The sequence below is a fragment of the Petromyzon marinus genome, chromosome 55, assembly GCF_048934315.1.
Source record: "Petromyzon marinus isolate PM22_M1 ecotype Great Lakes invasive population chromosome 55, UKy_Petmar_22M1.pri1.0, whole genome shotgun sequence".
Lineage (NCBI taxonomy): Eukaryota > Metazoa > Chordata > Hyperoartia > Petromyzontiformes > Petromyzontidae > Petromyzon > Petromyzon marinus.
In genome coordinates, this window is record NC_133721.1 from 14,508,626 (window position 1) to 14,522,373 (window position 13,748).

A 13,748-nucleotide genomic window follows, 5' to 3' on the forward strand; every position below is an offset into this window, starting at 1 on the left:
CGGCAAGCAAGGCTGCGTTGGCTGGGGCACGTAGCCCGCAAGCCCAGCCACCGCTTGCCCAAGCAGCTTCTGTTTGGCCGCATCGAGGGGGCTAAACGGGCAGGACATGGGCTGGAGAAGAGATGGACTGATGCGGTACGGGAGGATGTGGAGCTGAGTGTACTTGCCGACGACTGATACCAGCAGTGTCAAGATCGACCTCTATGGAGGAGGCTCATGAAGGACGCTGCTACTGGGAAATTGGAGGCAGTCGCCCTCCAGCAACAACGGAGGGCAGAGGAGCGACGCTCACAATAATGAGCGGAGGACCGGGCGAATACAATACAGGAGGTTGGCACAGTAGGGGATATAACTGGTGTGCATATCAGTCAGCTAACCCATGGCACCTGCTGGGTCTGTCCCGAGACCTCCTGTCAGCAAGTCTTTGACACTTCACGTGGCCTCACCAAGTGCACCTCGCCTGGCACAGGCGCCGTGGTGACGTCACCTTCACTCAGCTGGGTGAGGGTGAATAGGGGTGAGGCTGAGTGGGCGGGTGGGTGGTTGAGGCACGCGGAGGAGGGCACGGAAGGGCTATTGTTCAATCCCCGCTGTCCGTTCTCTCCGCGCCCACTCGGCCTGCACCGCCGCTCCGGGACCGCTCCTCTCGCCGCTGCTGCCACCAAACTCCTTGGCCCGCACGCCACGACGGTGGGGGTGGTGGTGATGGGAGTGGTGGGGGTGGTGGCGGTGGGGGTGGTGGGAGTGGTGGGGGTGGTGGGAGTGGTGGGGGTGGTGGTGGGGGTGGTGGGAGTGGTGGTAGGGGTAGTGGCGGTGGTGGGAGTGGTGGGGGTGGTGGTGGGGGTGGTGGTGTCGAGGAGACTCCTAGGAGGAGGGTCGCCCGCTGGCGGGGGTTGTTCAACTCCCGCGGGGTCACTTCTCGCCTCCAGTTGATGGACGTGACGAGCATCGGGCGTTGTGCGGCGTCTCCCGGGGTGCGTCACAGGGCAGCCGAGGCAGCTCTTGCTGCCCAAGGGTTTGGAGCTCAGCTCCCGCCGCTCGGGCTAAGCGAGAGCCGACCTCGTGAGGAGCGCGTGGCGGGTCCGGTGACTCTGCGTCTGTGGTGGGCGTGCTGGTGAGGAGATAACGGCGAGTGGCACGGATAGGCGGGTTGAGTAGCGAGTTCGGTGGTGAGTTCGCCCTCTCCTAGGGGTGAGTCGGGCTCAGCCGAGGCTGGGTCCCGGGGGCGAGGCAGTGACCTCCTCGTCATCCTCCGTCGCTCGCCTACGGCTGCCACTCAGAGGGGACCTATCGGCGATGTCCAATCGGCCCGACTTCAAGGTGGTCCTCCTGGGAGACGTCAGCGTGGGGAAGACGTCGCTGCTGCGGCGCTACGCGGAGCGCCGCTTCGAGGACACCGTGAGCACCGTGGGGGGCACCTTCGTCATGCGGGAGTGGGCCGGGCACACGGTGGCCCTGTGGGACACGGCAGGTGCGTCACCTGAGGTGGGCGGACCGGTGGGTGGGGGGATGGGGAGCGTAGTGGTGAGCGCCACGCTGCGCTACGAACCTGGCGAACCGAGTTCGATTCCCGCTCACGGCCAACACCATTGATGATTATCTGAACCGGTCCTGGGCCTCCCCAAGATGGACTTAGCCTAAAATGAGTACCTAGTGTGGTGTGTAATAAACATCGACACTGGGGAGACAAAGGCGGCTTCGCGTGGTGCTGGCCACCCACCCCCTCGTGTGCCGTGCCGGCCTTCATAGGTACTTGCTAACAGCACTTGCCCCAACAGTCTGTTCAGGCGATACGGGGGATCTTTGTCTTTGGGGAGCGTCTCCTCCTCCTCGGTCTGCTGATGGAGTTTCTCTCCCCTCCCCCAATAGGATTCTGATTGTGCTGTCAGCGTTGCATCATGTTAGAGAACGGCCCACATAAAAATGTCATAGAGCCACCTTCGAGATCTCTTCTAAGTGATCTCTGGCCGACAGTATGGGGCAGTTCTTTCCCACCCGCTCCGTCGTGAGTCATCCCTGATATTTTAATTCTCAGAGCCAAATTAAATTCGTACCCCAATGTAATGTGGTCAGTCATTGGTGAGTGGGCTGGGGTCATCAGCTCGTGACCACACTTGAGAACCCGGTGAATTCATAACTCAAGTCATAGTGTGTCTATATGTCTCCATGTAAGCCTATGGGTCTCCTCTGTGTGCGCGTATGGGTCTCGATGAGTCTATAGGTCTCTTTGTGAGTCTATGGGTTTCTATGTGGGTCCATGGGTCTCGATGCGATTCACTGGTATCCAGGCTGATACCGTCAATTTGTTGCTACACTTGAGAATCCGGTTTAATGACAGGCAGTGGCCAAAACCTAGATTCGGCCTCTGACCTCTCCACCACCGACCACCCGGGCGCCAAGCGGCTTGAGCCGAGGTTTGTCTCGGAGCCACACACCAGAGCATATATGCAAACGCATCGATTCCCGTACTGCTGATGAAAGACTTCCGCAAACAAACACACGCGGCCGATAGTTCCGTGATCCATGCCTACGCACGAGTTTCAATTCCACTCAAAGGCTTACGACCCCGTCCTCCTTCCAGGGTTGAGAACCCTGTGGGAAGTCAGCAATGGCTTTCCTATGAAGAAACTCTCCACCACCATGGGAATGTGGAATTTTAACCTCTGGGAGAAGACGGCCGGCAGGGGTGAGATGAGACGACCACCGTCCAGAAGCTCGTTTGGATTTGAATTTATTTAGTTTATTTTTGGACGGCCACGGGCGAGGGGGGCAGGGCCGATTGCACCTCTGCATGAGATTCCTCGCATTGCGAGGACTGACCCCGGTCTGGCATTCCTGCCGCTGCTGCGACTGCAACCCCCCTCCCTCCCACTTCCACCACCACCGGCAGCAGCAGCCTCTGTGGCCCAGACAGAGGGATCAGCGGGTTTCAGTGTTGCTCGGCTGCCGCCGCGTCATGAGCCCGGGGCAGCGAGCGCGGTGAGTGGACACAGTGCAGTGCTTGTTTGGCCGAGTTTCGGAGAGATGGAGAGACGGGAAAAACAACTGCCTGTTGCGCAACAATCGCCTGGGGTTTGTTCTCCCGCTGTTCTGCATGGACACACCCAGGGCCTGTGCAGCGCGATCTCCAGAACCTCGCTGAACCTGCACCTCCTGCTCCCTGCCGTGACCCTGCCCTGACCCCGCCCTGACCCCGCTCTGCCCCCATTGTGACCTCATCCCGACCGCACTCCCACTGCGACCTCGCAGGCAAGGAGCGGTTCCACGGACTGGGCTCCATGTTCTGCCGCGGGGCGCGCGCGGTGCTGCTGGTGTACGACGTGACGAGCCGCGCCTCCTTCGCTGCGCTCGAGGAGCGCTTCCTTGGCCTCACCGACTCCGCCGACGCCGGCTGCATCTTCGCTCTCGTCGGCAACAAGGCCGACCTTCTGCCGCCGCCGCCATCCTTGACCCTGCAAAGCGACGGGAGCCCCGGAGCACTGGCGCCGGAGGAGGAGGAGCACCGTCGCCTGCGGGAAGTGAGTGCGGAGGACGCTCGCGGTTTCTACGGCCGCGTCCTTCGCTACCGCGACACCGTGGCGGGGAGTGCCGGTGCTGCCGGTGCTCGGCGGTCACTGCCGGCGGTCGAGCGAGCCTGCTTCGAGGCGAGCGCCAAGAGCGGGCGCGGCGTGGACGAGGCATTTGAGGGAGTCTTCGAGATGCTGGCGCCACAACGCCGGGATTGGTGCGGCACAGTTCCCCTGGACGGTGTGGAGAAGTGCCGAGGCCGGCGGGACGCACGCTGCGCCTGCTCCTGAGCAGTGGTGGTGGACTGGTGCAATAGTACGGTGCAATGTGGATACGACAACAAGAAGCAGAGTGATTTCCTTCTCAAACTAGCAGCATTGAGGCATTAGTGACCATCTCCTATGAATGGCCCTGCGGAGCCCTTGCCAGTGGGGTAAATTCCATATTGCTATGGCGGGGATGAGTCTATCCATAGGACAACTGTTGTTGACTTTCCCACTGTTGTACTGATTTTTATCCATCCTGCTGCGGTGATGATGGGCCGAGTCAACCCCCAACCAAGATTACCAAGAATTTTACTTCAAACGTTCCGATTGATGTGAGCCACCGACCTTACCAGCCGAGGCCACAGTACCGCAGACGCGGCTGTAAGGGGCCTCATCAAAGCAGGGGTGGCCCTGGGGCAGTCACGGCGATGAAGTCGAGTGGGGGATGCAAGTAGAGTGGCGCTGACTCTTCGTCACCGCGTTGCTATTGCTGCCTTCCCGCTTCTCGTTTCTGGTTCCTCCTCCTGGTGTCTGTTAACTACCTCGCCTGATATGCAGGAGGTCGTGGGTGCGATCCTGTGTCTTTCTCCCCGTGGTCGTGTGGATTTTTCTCCGGGTCCTCCGGCTTTTCCCTCCACATTTAAGAACATGTCTTTAGAGGATTTTGCTGCTCTACATTTCCACATGATAAAAAAAAAACTTTGTAGAGTTATTTTTTGATTTAAAGCTTTCGTGACTGCAGTAATTCATATTCTTAGCTCTTTTGGTAAAGTCACGTTGAAGGGAAACAATAAAATAATAAAATAAACAATAAAATAATGAAATATATGTTATTATTTTATTTTTCCCTTCAACGTGACTTTACCAAAAGAGCTAAGAATATGTTGTAATTTTTGTACCAAGTCGCTTCTGAAAAAGAGCTTACCTGGTGAAATTAAAAGTTTATACTCACTCTCTCTTTCCGAACCGTCCTATCTCTTGGAAAGCCACCCACCCCCTCGTGTGCCGTGTCGGCCTGCATAGGTGCTCGCTAACAGGACTTGCCCCAAAAGTCTGTTAAGGCTATCAGGAGATCTTCGTTTTTGCTGGGTGTATGTTGTGTGCATTTGTGATTGGTGTCTGTAAGCTATGCGTGTCTTGGTCATTTTCACGCATGTGCTGGGTGGGAGTTGGCTGTATGTATATTGGATACAGTGAGGGAAAAAAAAGTATTTGATCCCCTGCTGATTTTGTACGTTTGCCCACTGACAAAGAAATGATCAGTCTATAATTGTAATGGTAGGTCTATTTGAACAGTGAGAGACAGAATAGCAACAAAAAAATCCAGAAAAACGCATGTCAAAAATGTTATAAATTGATTTGCATTTTAATGACGGAAATAAGTATTTGACCCCTTCTCAATCAGAAAGATTTCTGGCTCCCAGGTGTATTTTATACAGGTAACGAGCTGAGATTAGGAGCACACTCTTAAAGCGAGTGCTCCTAATCTCAGCTTGTTACCTGTATAAAGGCACCTGTCCACAGAAGCAATCAATCAATCACATTCCAAACTCTCCACCATGACCAAGACCAAAGAGCTCTCCAAGGATGTCAGGAACAAGATTGTAGACCTACACAAGGCTGGAATGGGCTACAAGACCATTGCCAAGCAGCTTGGTAAGAAGGTGACAACAGTTGGTGCCATTATTCGCAAATGGAAGAAACACAAAAGAACTGTCAATCTCCCTCGGCCTAGGGCTCCATGCAAGATCTCACCTCGTGGAGTTGCAATGATCATGAGAACGGTGAGGAAGCAGCCCAGAACTACACGGGAGGATCTTGTCAATGATCTCAAGGCAGCTGGGACCATAGTCACCAAGAAAACAATTGGTAACACACTACGCCGTGAAGGACTGAAATCCTGCAGCGCCCCCAAGGTCCCCCTGCTCAAGAAAGCACATATACATGCCCGTCTGCAGTTTGCCAATGAACATCTGAATGATTCAGAGGACAACTGAGTGAAAGTGTTGTGGTCAGATAAGACCAAAATGGAGCTCTTTGGCATCAACTCAACTCGCCGTGTTTGGAGGAGGAATGCTGCCTATGACCCCAAGAACACCATCCCCACCGTCAAACATGGAGGTGGAAACATTATGCTTTGGGGGTGTTTTTCTGCTAAGGGGACAGGACAACTTCACCGCATCAAAGGGACGATGGACGGGGTCATGTACCGTCAAATCTTGGGTGAGAACCTCCTTCCCTCAGCCAGGGCATTGAAAATGGGTCGTGGATGGGTATTCCAGCATGACAATGACCCAAAACACACGGCCAAGGCAACAAAGGAGTGGCTCAAGAAGAAGCACATTAAGGTCCTGGAGTGGTCTAGCCAGTCTCCAGACCTTAATCCCATAGAACATCTGTGGAGGGAGCTGAAGGTTCGAGTTGCCAAACGTCAGCCTCGAAACCTTACTGACTTGGAGAAGATCTGCAAAGAGGAGTGGGACAAAATCCCTCCTGAGATGTGTGCAAACCTGGTGGCCAACTACAAGAAACGTCTGACCTCTGTGATTGCCAACAAGGGTTTTGCCACCAAGTACTAAGTCATGTTTTGCAGAGGGGTCAAATACTTATTTCCCTCATTAAAATGCAAATCAATTTATAACATTTGACATGTGTTTTTCTGGATTTTCTTGTTGTTATTCTGTCTCTCACTGTTGAAATAAACCTACCATTAAAATTATAGACTGATAATTTCTTTGCCAGTGGGCAAACGTACAACATCAGCAAGGGATCAAATACTTTTTTCCCTCACTGTATATGTTTGTGATTGGTATGGTGTGTGTCGGGTGAATGTATTTGTCTGTATATATATTCTATGTGTGTGTGCGTGGTGTGTGTGTTGTGTGCTCAGTCCACGAACTCACAAAGATTTATCCTACAGTTGATTGTCCCCTGCGCGTTATCCTGCTGTGCGTTACCCCGTTGCTCCACTCAGTAAAGTACAGCCTGACGATGAGCCGTGGTGCAGCCCTGACTCTGAAAATGCACTCACAACTCCTGATCACAGCACACGCAACAGCACTCACAACGATCCGTACAGCCCCCCTTGTCAATTCACTGCTGGATGAAGGCCTTCCCACGCCGTGTCCTCGTAGGGGGGCTGTTTGACCATACTTCACCACGCTGGTCCGTGCGGGTTGGTTAAGGAGTGTAGGGGGAGGGGTTTTGAAGCCCACTCGCCGCCGAGCTTAGATGGCCACCGTTGGTAAACTGGAGTTGACCGGTGACGAGCAGCCACAGCCATAGAGATGCTGCTCTATACTGGATGTGGTGTGCCGGGTGCGGAATGATTTGGTGGTCTATCGACCCGAACGGACCCGACTGACACGAAGCCGCCCATTCACCACTTATGTGAGAGCCGTGGCCGGGAATCCAACTCAAATCGATCGGTTTATGGAAAAGTGTACTCACTGCTGCACGATCACTCCACCCCCTGGTATATAGACACAGATCCCCCGTATAGCCTGTACAGACTGTTGGGGCAAGTGCTGTTAGCAAGCACTTCTGAAGGCTGGCAGAGCACACGAGGGGGTGGATAACGATCACCACGCCCAGTGTTTATGTTTACACATCACATCAGGTACTCGTTTAAGGGGGGCCCAGGACTGGTCCAAATATTCGCCACTGTTATTGGTCGAGCTCCACTAATATGAAGGAGACGTCAGAGCGATAAACTCTATCTGGGCTTGACCACCAGAATGTGAAAGTTTAGTTGTTGATCTGCATCTACCTCAGCCATACGAAAGAAAGGTTGGTCGAGAGCGGGAATGGAACGCAGCGCTCACCACTGCACCACCGCTCCCCCCTTCCCCCACAGGCGCAGCGGGAGCGAACGTGTCCGTTGTCTGCGGTCAGTTTCGCACCACGACCGGCACAACCGGCTCCAGCAGCTGCTGCTGCTCGGCGGGATATTCCGGATCGGCAGCGACGCGGCAGGGGAGGAGTGGCGCATCGCCGCCCTCCCTGACCCCCGTGACCCCCACCCCTGTCACCTCCCTCGGTCACCTCACAACCCCCCCCCCCACCAGCGCCTCTCACTAGCTCGCTCTTCCAAACACTGGACATATGTGAAAAAGAGCTTTATAGCTCATCGGATTCCTTCGGTATAAATAAAGTCTGATTCTCAACACTGGGGCAGCATGGGGAAGTGTTGATGATGCTCGTTGCCTCGCAGCGAAAAGTTCATGGGTTTGATTCCCGACTCGGGATCCTTTCTGCGTGAAGTTTGTGTTTTACCCCCCTTCTGCAAAGAGTGTGTGGGGAGTGTGGAGTTTGTATTCTCTGCCCCTGTTCTGCGTGAGCTTCCTCTGCGTTCTCCGTTTTCTTCCAGCGCTAAACCCACACACACAGTGGAACTGGTATTGGTCAAGGCATCCTACTGCTGATAAATTACCCGCAAACGACGCAAATGGGATCACGCACACAACGCGATGCATCAACAGAACCCTCAAGTCGACCCCAACACGCTGGTCGCCCCCACCCATCCGCCGCCAATGCTACAACCCTCCGAGAAGTCCTGCGAGTCGAGGAAACCAGTCGTCTTTTCATTCTTTGGGACCTCAATAACACATCCCTCGTCATCGCTTGAAGTCACGCAAAGACCTTTTGGACCCATTCACTTCACCTTAATGCGAAGTCAACCCCGACGAAGCTTGAGGAGCTGAATGGAGTTTAAAGAACTCCTTGCTGTGAAAGTCCCAACGCAGAAGATCCCTGGATTTAATCTTTCACGAAGCTCATGGTTCATCCTGAATCGCATCCGCACAAACCATGGCTGCAGATGCGAAAACCTGATGCACAAATGGAGAATTAAAAACTCTCGAGTATTGGGCGACTTTGGTCATCTAGAACAGTCCATACAACTTATAACGACCCAATGCCCGATCCACAAATACAAAGGAGACATCACAGCGATGCTACACAACTGTGCTTGCTCCTTCGGCGGTTATCTGGCTTGACCACCTGAATGTGAAATTGTAGCTGTTGCTCTGCATCTACATCAGCCATACAGAAGAAGAAAGCACACCATTGGCAGGACCCTTAGTTGAGAAAGTCTCGCGACTTGGAAAGGCTTTGCGTTCCACGTCACTCCTCATTCGGGATCGTCTGTGTTTCTCTCTGTGTGCACAATAACCAGCTTGCTGTGCTGCTGCCTCTCGACTACACCAAGGCCCAAGCGCTCAAGAAACTCACAGGGCGAGCAGGGCAGGTGTAGGGTTACCTTTAATCAAACAAAGACAAAGATCCCCCGTATTTCATTAACAGACTGTTGGGGCAAATGCTGTTAGCGAGTAGCACCTATGAAGGTCGGCACAGTACACGAGGGGGTGGGTGGCTAGAACCACGCCCGGCCGCCTTTGTCTCCCTAGTGATGATGATACATCACACCGGGTACTCATTTAAGGCTGAGTAGACCCAGGAGAGGCCCGAGACTGGTTCAGAAAATCGTCGCTGGTGTTGACCATGAGCGGGAATCAAACGCTGGTCGCCGGGTTTGTAACTCAGCGCGCTAGCCACTGTGCCACCGCTCCCCACTATAAACAGACACAAAGACAGAGACACACACGCTACTCAACACGCACATAACCCTGAACATGCCTTCCTTTTACATCCGATCTTTAGACTTGGTGCTCCTAGCCCACACGTGCACGCACCAATGGTTTGAATTCCTGTTTTAGCTCCACCGAGAGCACGGCATGACGATAGTCGTCCAACGTCAAGAGCAATCCGAGAACATCCACCAACGGGGGTAGATCTGCCAGGTGGATTACTAGATGGCCGGATCATGAGAGGTGGCGGTGGCTTAGAGAGGTCTTCATGTCGGATGTGGATTGATCATGGTTGATGATGATGAGTAAATGAAGGCATTGAGTATAACTATGTCGTGAAGGACATGCAATACAGGGAGAAGAGGTCACGGTGTGGGCGACGCTGGGGTCCATTGCCGCTGAGTTCGCTTCACGTCCCTATGTAGCTGTGTCCCACTCACCCCCTGCCAACAATTTAACGCTCCTCCACCCGTGTGTGATGGAGCATTCCACTCAGAGCAGACGGGGCGTGGTGGGGGGAGGGAGAATATAAAATAGCACCAGTCGTAGCAATTCCCATTTAATCTACAGCACCGAAGTACATACAGCAGCCAACAGCAGCTGGCAAATGGCACTAGCCGATTGGCCACTTGAGGGAACGCCGAACTTCGTGTCAATTCGCTGCCACAATCGCAGCCGCAGCACCAAGCGGAATTCCGCCGAGGCGACCAAATTTCCAGGAGACTCCAACGGGGCAATGTGGTGAGCTGGCAGCCCCTCCCAGCACGAGACTACGCCCACGATTGGAGTTGGCAAAAATTCCCAATACGGGACCACAGAGCTCGGGCAAACATAGGCGGCGCCGGTGCCGCGTTCCTTCCTGCATCTCTGTGGTTCCCCCTGCCCCCCCGCGCTGGAGTGTGAGAACCGCGCGCCGGAGTCACGAACACAAATTAGACGTCGCCGGTAACATAATTCCGTCATAACACTGCCCGCGGATAAAATCTTGACCAGGGTGGGGGGCACTGAGATAAACTTTCTGAAAGCACACCTCCGTCGGCTTGATAAGTAATGGACAAGCACAGACGTGAGGTGCCCCCCCCCTGCACCCCCCCCCCAAAGGCTCTGGCTGGTCCGGCGGGGCCCATCGTGGTGGTGCTCCCCCTTCCTCCCACCGGACGGCCGCCTCACCGCCACCGCCGCCGCCGCTCACACGTTCTTCAAGCAGACCTGGCAGCGGCTGATGCGTGACCGCTGCTCGAACGCGTCCTTGAAGGTGCCGGGCCGTGGTGGCGCGAACTGGGAGGCGGGCGCTACACGTGCCAGCCAGAAGCTGTGCTCGTCCGCAAAGTAGTGGCAGGTGCCCCGCGGGCCCTGGCACTCAAGAAAGGCCGATGTGCGGAAGTCCTCAAGGCATGAGCCCGGAGACTCCAGTGGCTGCCCGCCACCTTCCGCCGACGCCATGTGCTGGGGGGATCATGGGGAGAGAGGGGGAGATGAGGAAACGGGGAGAGGTGGAGAGGGAACCACTTTCTCAATCAGCCCGACGTGCATTTTTTATTGCTTTTCAACTGTGACTATTATGATGATTTCACTTGTTCACCCAGGACAGTCTCACTGTCCAAATACCAGTTCCACTGTGTGTGTAGGTTTAGCTAAAGGAGGAAACCCATGCAGAACAGGGGGAGAGAATACAAACTCCACACAGAAACTCAATGCATTCATCAATAAAACTGAGGTCCTAAAAGTAATAACTGACGTTTTAGGCTATGGCCCTTCTTCAAAGCACATGATCTACTCAGAAAGGCGCCCGTGTCAGGAATCGGACCTCAAACGCTTGCTGCTGGGAGGCGTCTGGGTTCGAGTGTCACTGCCACGCCGGCCCCTGCCGCTGAACCGTCCCCAGTTGATTGCACGAACCACAAAAGAGCAACACGCGGTGTCTCCTCATTCACTCGCTGTGGACGTTAAAGATCCCGCGACATCATTCGCAGGAGTCGGCCAGCCTGTGCCGGAGTCACGGGGTCCAAATTTGCCAAATTCGAAAATTACACCGCAAATGACTCAATTGGGATAAAAGACAAATACAAGGCAAAGATCCCCCGTATAGCCTACCGTTAGGGCAACTGCTGGCACCGCACACGAGGGAGTGAGTGGACAGCACCATGCCCGGCCGCCTTGGTCTCCCTAATAGCAATATTTACAGACTGCACCAGGTACTCATTTTACGCTGGATCGACCTAGGGGAGGCCCAGGACCAGTTCAGATAATTGTCACTGGTTATGGCCGTGAGAGGGAATCGAACTCGGGTCGGCAGTTTCGTAGCGCAGCGCGCTAACCACTACGCCACCGCTCCTCAAGTTGGATCACACGCACACACAGCAACGATCATCGCCCCCTACTGGCAGATTGATGCTCGCTCACTTGCAGGACAGGCGCCGAGTCACCTCGTGCTGCACACGAACAGCTGCCACTGGGGGTGCCCTTTCTAATTGGGGTGCAGTGGTGCCGAGATGTTAACTACCTCGCCCGGTATACAGGAGGTTGCATGTTGTCCACGTGGTCGCATGGCTTTTTCTCCAGGTCCTCCGGTTTTTCCCTCCACATTTAGAATCAACGTGCGTTTTAAATATTTGGCTGCTATACATTTCCACTTGATAAGCCATTTCATTGATCAATTATTTGTGGCCAGGCCACTTCTGAAAAAGAGTTATACAGCTCAGTGGGCCTTACCTGGTAAAATAAAAATAGTTCATAGTTTTTAATCGTAATGTAAATTATATGAGATGCATCGTGAGGGGCGTGCTGCGATGATATTCTCCTCCCCGCGTCAAGAAGGGGCGGCGGCTGCACCACCGTTTTGTTTACATCGGCGACAGCGGCAGGGTCCAGGGGTGCCCCAAGGATAGAGTGTCAGCTCTGCGCGTCGCTCCGTCCGTAACGAAGTGGGGGTGGGGGGGATACTCTCACCCTCGTTATGGCGACTTCGTGCGGACAAAAACTCCGTGTAGCCAAGAGGGGCTCGCTGAGAGGAAAAAACCGGAAGCGTTGATCAAAGCGTTCTCGCCAGAAACCTAGCTGAGAAAAACCGGCACTAAAAGGAGAGCGGTGTCGCCGATTGACGCAGCGGAGGAGTAATGCGGGCGCGTGTGGGCGAGCGTTACAGAATCGTTACACATGCATGGGCGAGCGTTGCAAAATTGTTACACATGCGTGGGTGAGCATTGCAGAATTGTTACAAATGCGCGTGTTTGGGGTTATTTTGGGGGGAGGCGCAGTGGGCCAGCGTGGGAGAGGCGGTGGGGAGCCATACCATGAGAAAGGAGTAGCCGATCCAGAGGCTACGCCACCCTGGCGGGCACCGTGGAATTTCGCTGTCCTGGCTGTGCACAGCGATCGCTTGTGTCGGCGCCTCGCACACCGAGCACCTGGGGGCAAAGTGCGACCCGTGGTGACCCCTGACTCCATCTCTAACCCTCGCACTGCATCAGTCCATCTCTTCTCCTGCCTGTGCCGTGCCCGTTTAGCCCCCTCTTTTCCGGCCAAACAGAAGCTACTTGGGCACGCGGTGTCTGGGCATGCGGGCTATGTGAACCAGAAAACACAGCCTCGTTTGCCGGAGGAGCTCACTGATGGGAATGTGTCCAGATCTTTCAAAGATCTGTGAGCTCCGCACGGAATCCAGGCTCGTTAAACCTGGATCGTAGGCAGGACAACCTAAATGTTTAAAACTGTGGGAGAGAAGACCTAGAGTTTTTTTTTGCGTGGAGCATTAGACCAGGTAGCTTCAACACAGCATTCCACAGCCGGTGAAAAGATAATGCCGCCCGAAATATTGAGAGAGACACCACCTCTGCCGAACCGGAGCCGGCCATGAGCTCACGGCCCAGGTGCGGCAACTCCTTAGGTGCCTTCTCTGCTTATCGTGAACTCGTCACACACACGTAACACATCACTAAGCGTTGGTGACGTCACCATAGTGCTTGTGCCAGGCCAGGTGCACTTTGAAGTCACGTGAAGTGTTGAAGGCTCGCTGCTGGCAGGAGGTCCCGTAACAGACCCAGGTGCCATGGGATGGACTGACTGAGTTGACTGGTAGATGCACCAATTGTGTTCCCCACTGTGCCAACTGTTTGCACTTTAGCCGCCCAGCGCTCCGCCCAGTGTTGTAAGTGTCGCTCCTCTGCCCTCCGTTGTTGCCTCCAACTTCCCAGAACTGCATTTTGTCCTTCCTCCGCACCGCCGATTTAGCGCGGTTGGCTACATACGGTGTCAAACTTCAACACACATACAGCAGCGTCCTTCACGAACCTGGTTGTTAGTTACACAAGACAAAGCTCCCCCATATAGCCTTAACAGACTGTTGGGGCAAGTGCTGTTTGTGAGTACCGCCTTTGTCTCCATAGTG

The 13,748-nt window shown here is 54.5% G+C and overlaps 2 protein-coding genes across 3 annotated transcripts in view; one reads left to right on the forward strand and one right to left on the reverse strand.

Moving 5' to 3' along the window:
• Nucleotides 1-852: 852 nt before the first annotated feature.
• LOC116954478 (ras-related protein Rab-20-like) lies at nt 853-4,724 on the forward strand. The gene is made up of 2 exons (XM_032975025.2): nt 853-1,471; nt 3,250-4,724. The coding sequence occupies exons 1-2, from the start codon at nt 1,297-1,299 to the stop codon at nt 3,795-3,797; spliced, it is 723 nt and encodes a 240-aa protein (XP_032830916.1). The 5' UTR covers nt 853-1,296; the 3' UTR covers nt 3,798-4,724.
• Nucleotides 4,725-9,017: 4,293 nt separating this feature from the next.
• The window catches only part of LOC116954477 (uncharacterized), a 57,282-nt gene continuing 52,551 nt past the window's right edge, over nt 9,018-13,748 (reverse strand). For both annotated transcript variants that reach the window (XM_076052414.1, XM_076052415.1), the window contains 3 exons: nt 12,654-12,768; nt 10,571-10,807; nt 9,018-9,346 (listed from right to left, as the gene is read on the reverse strand). In XM_076052414.1, the coding sequence (XP_075908529.1) occupies nt 9,314-9,346; nt 10,571-10,807; nt 12,654-12,768 (385 nt within the window). In that variant the 3' untranslated portion in view covers nt 9,018-9,313. The remainder of the gene's footprint in view (nt 9,347-10,570; nt 10,808-12,653; nt 12,769-13,748) is intronic.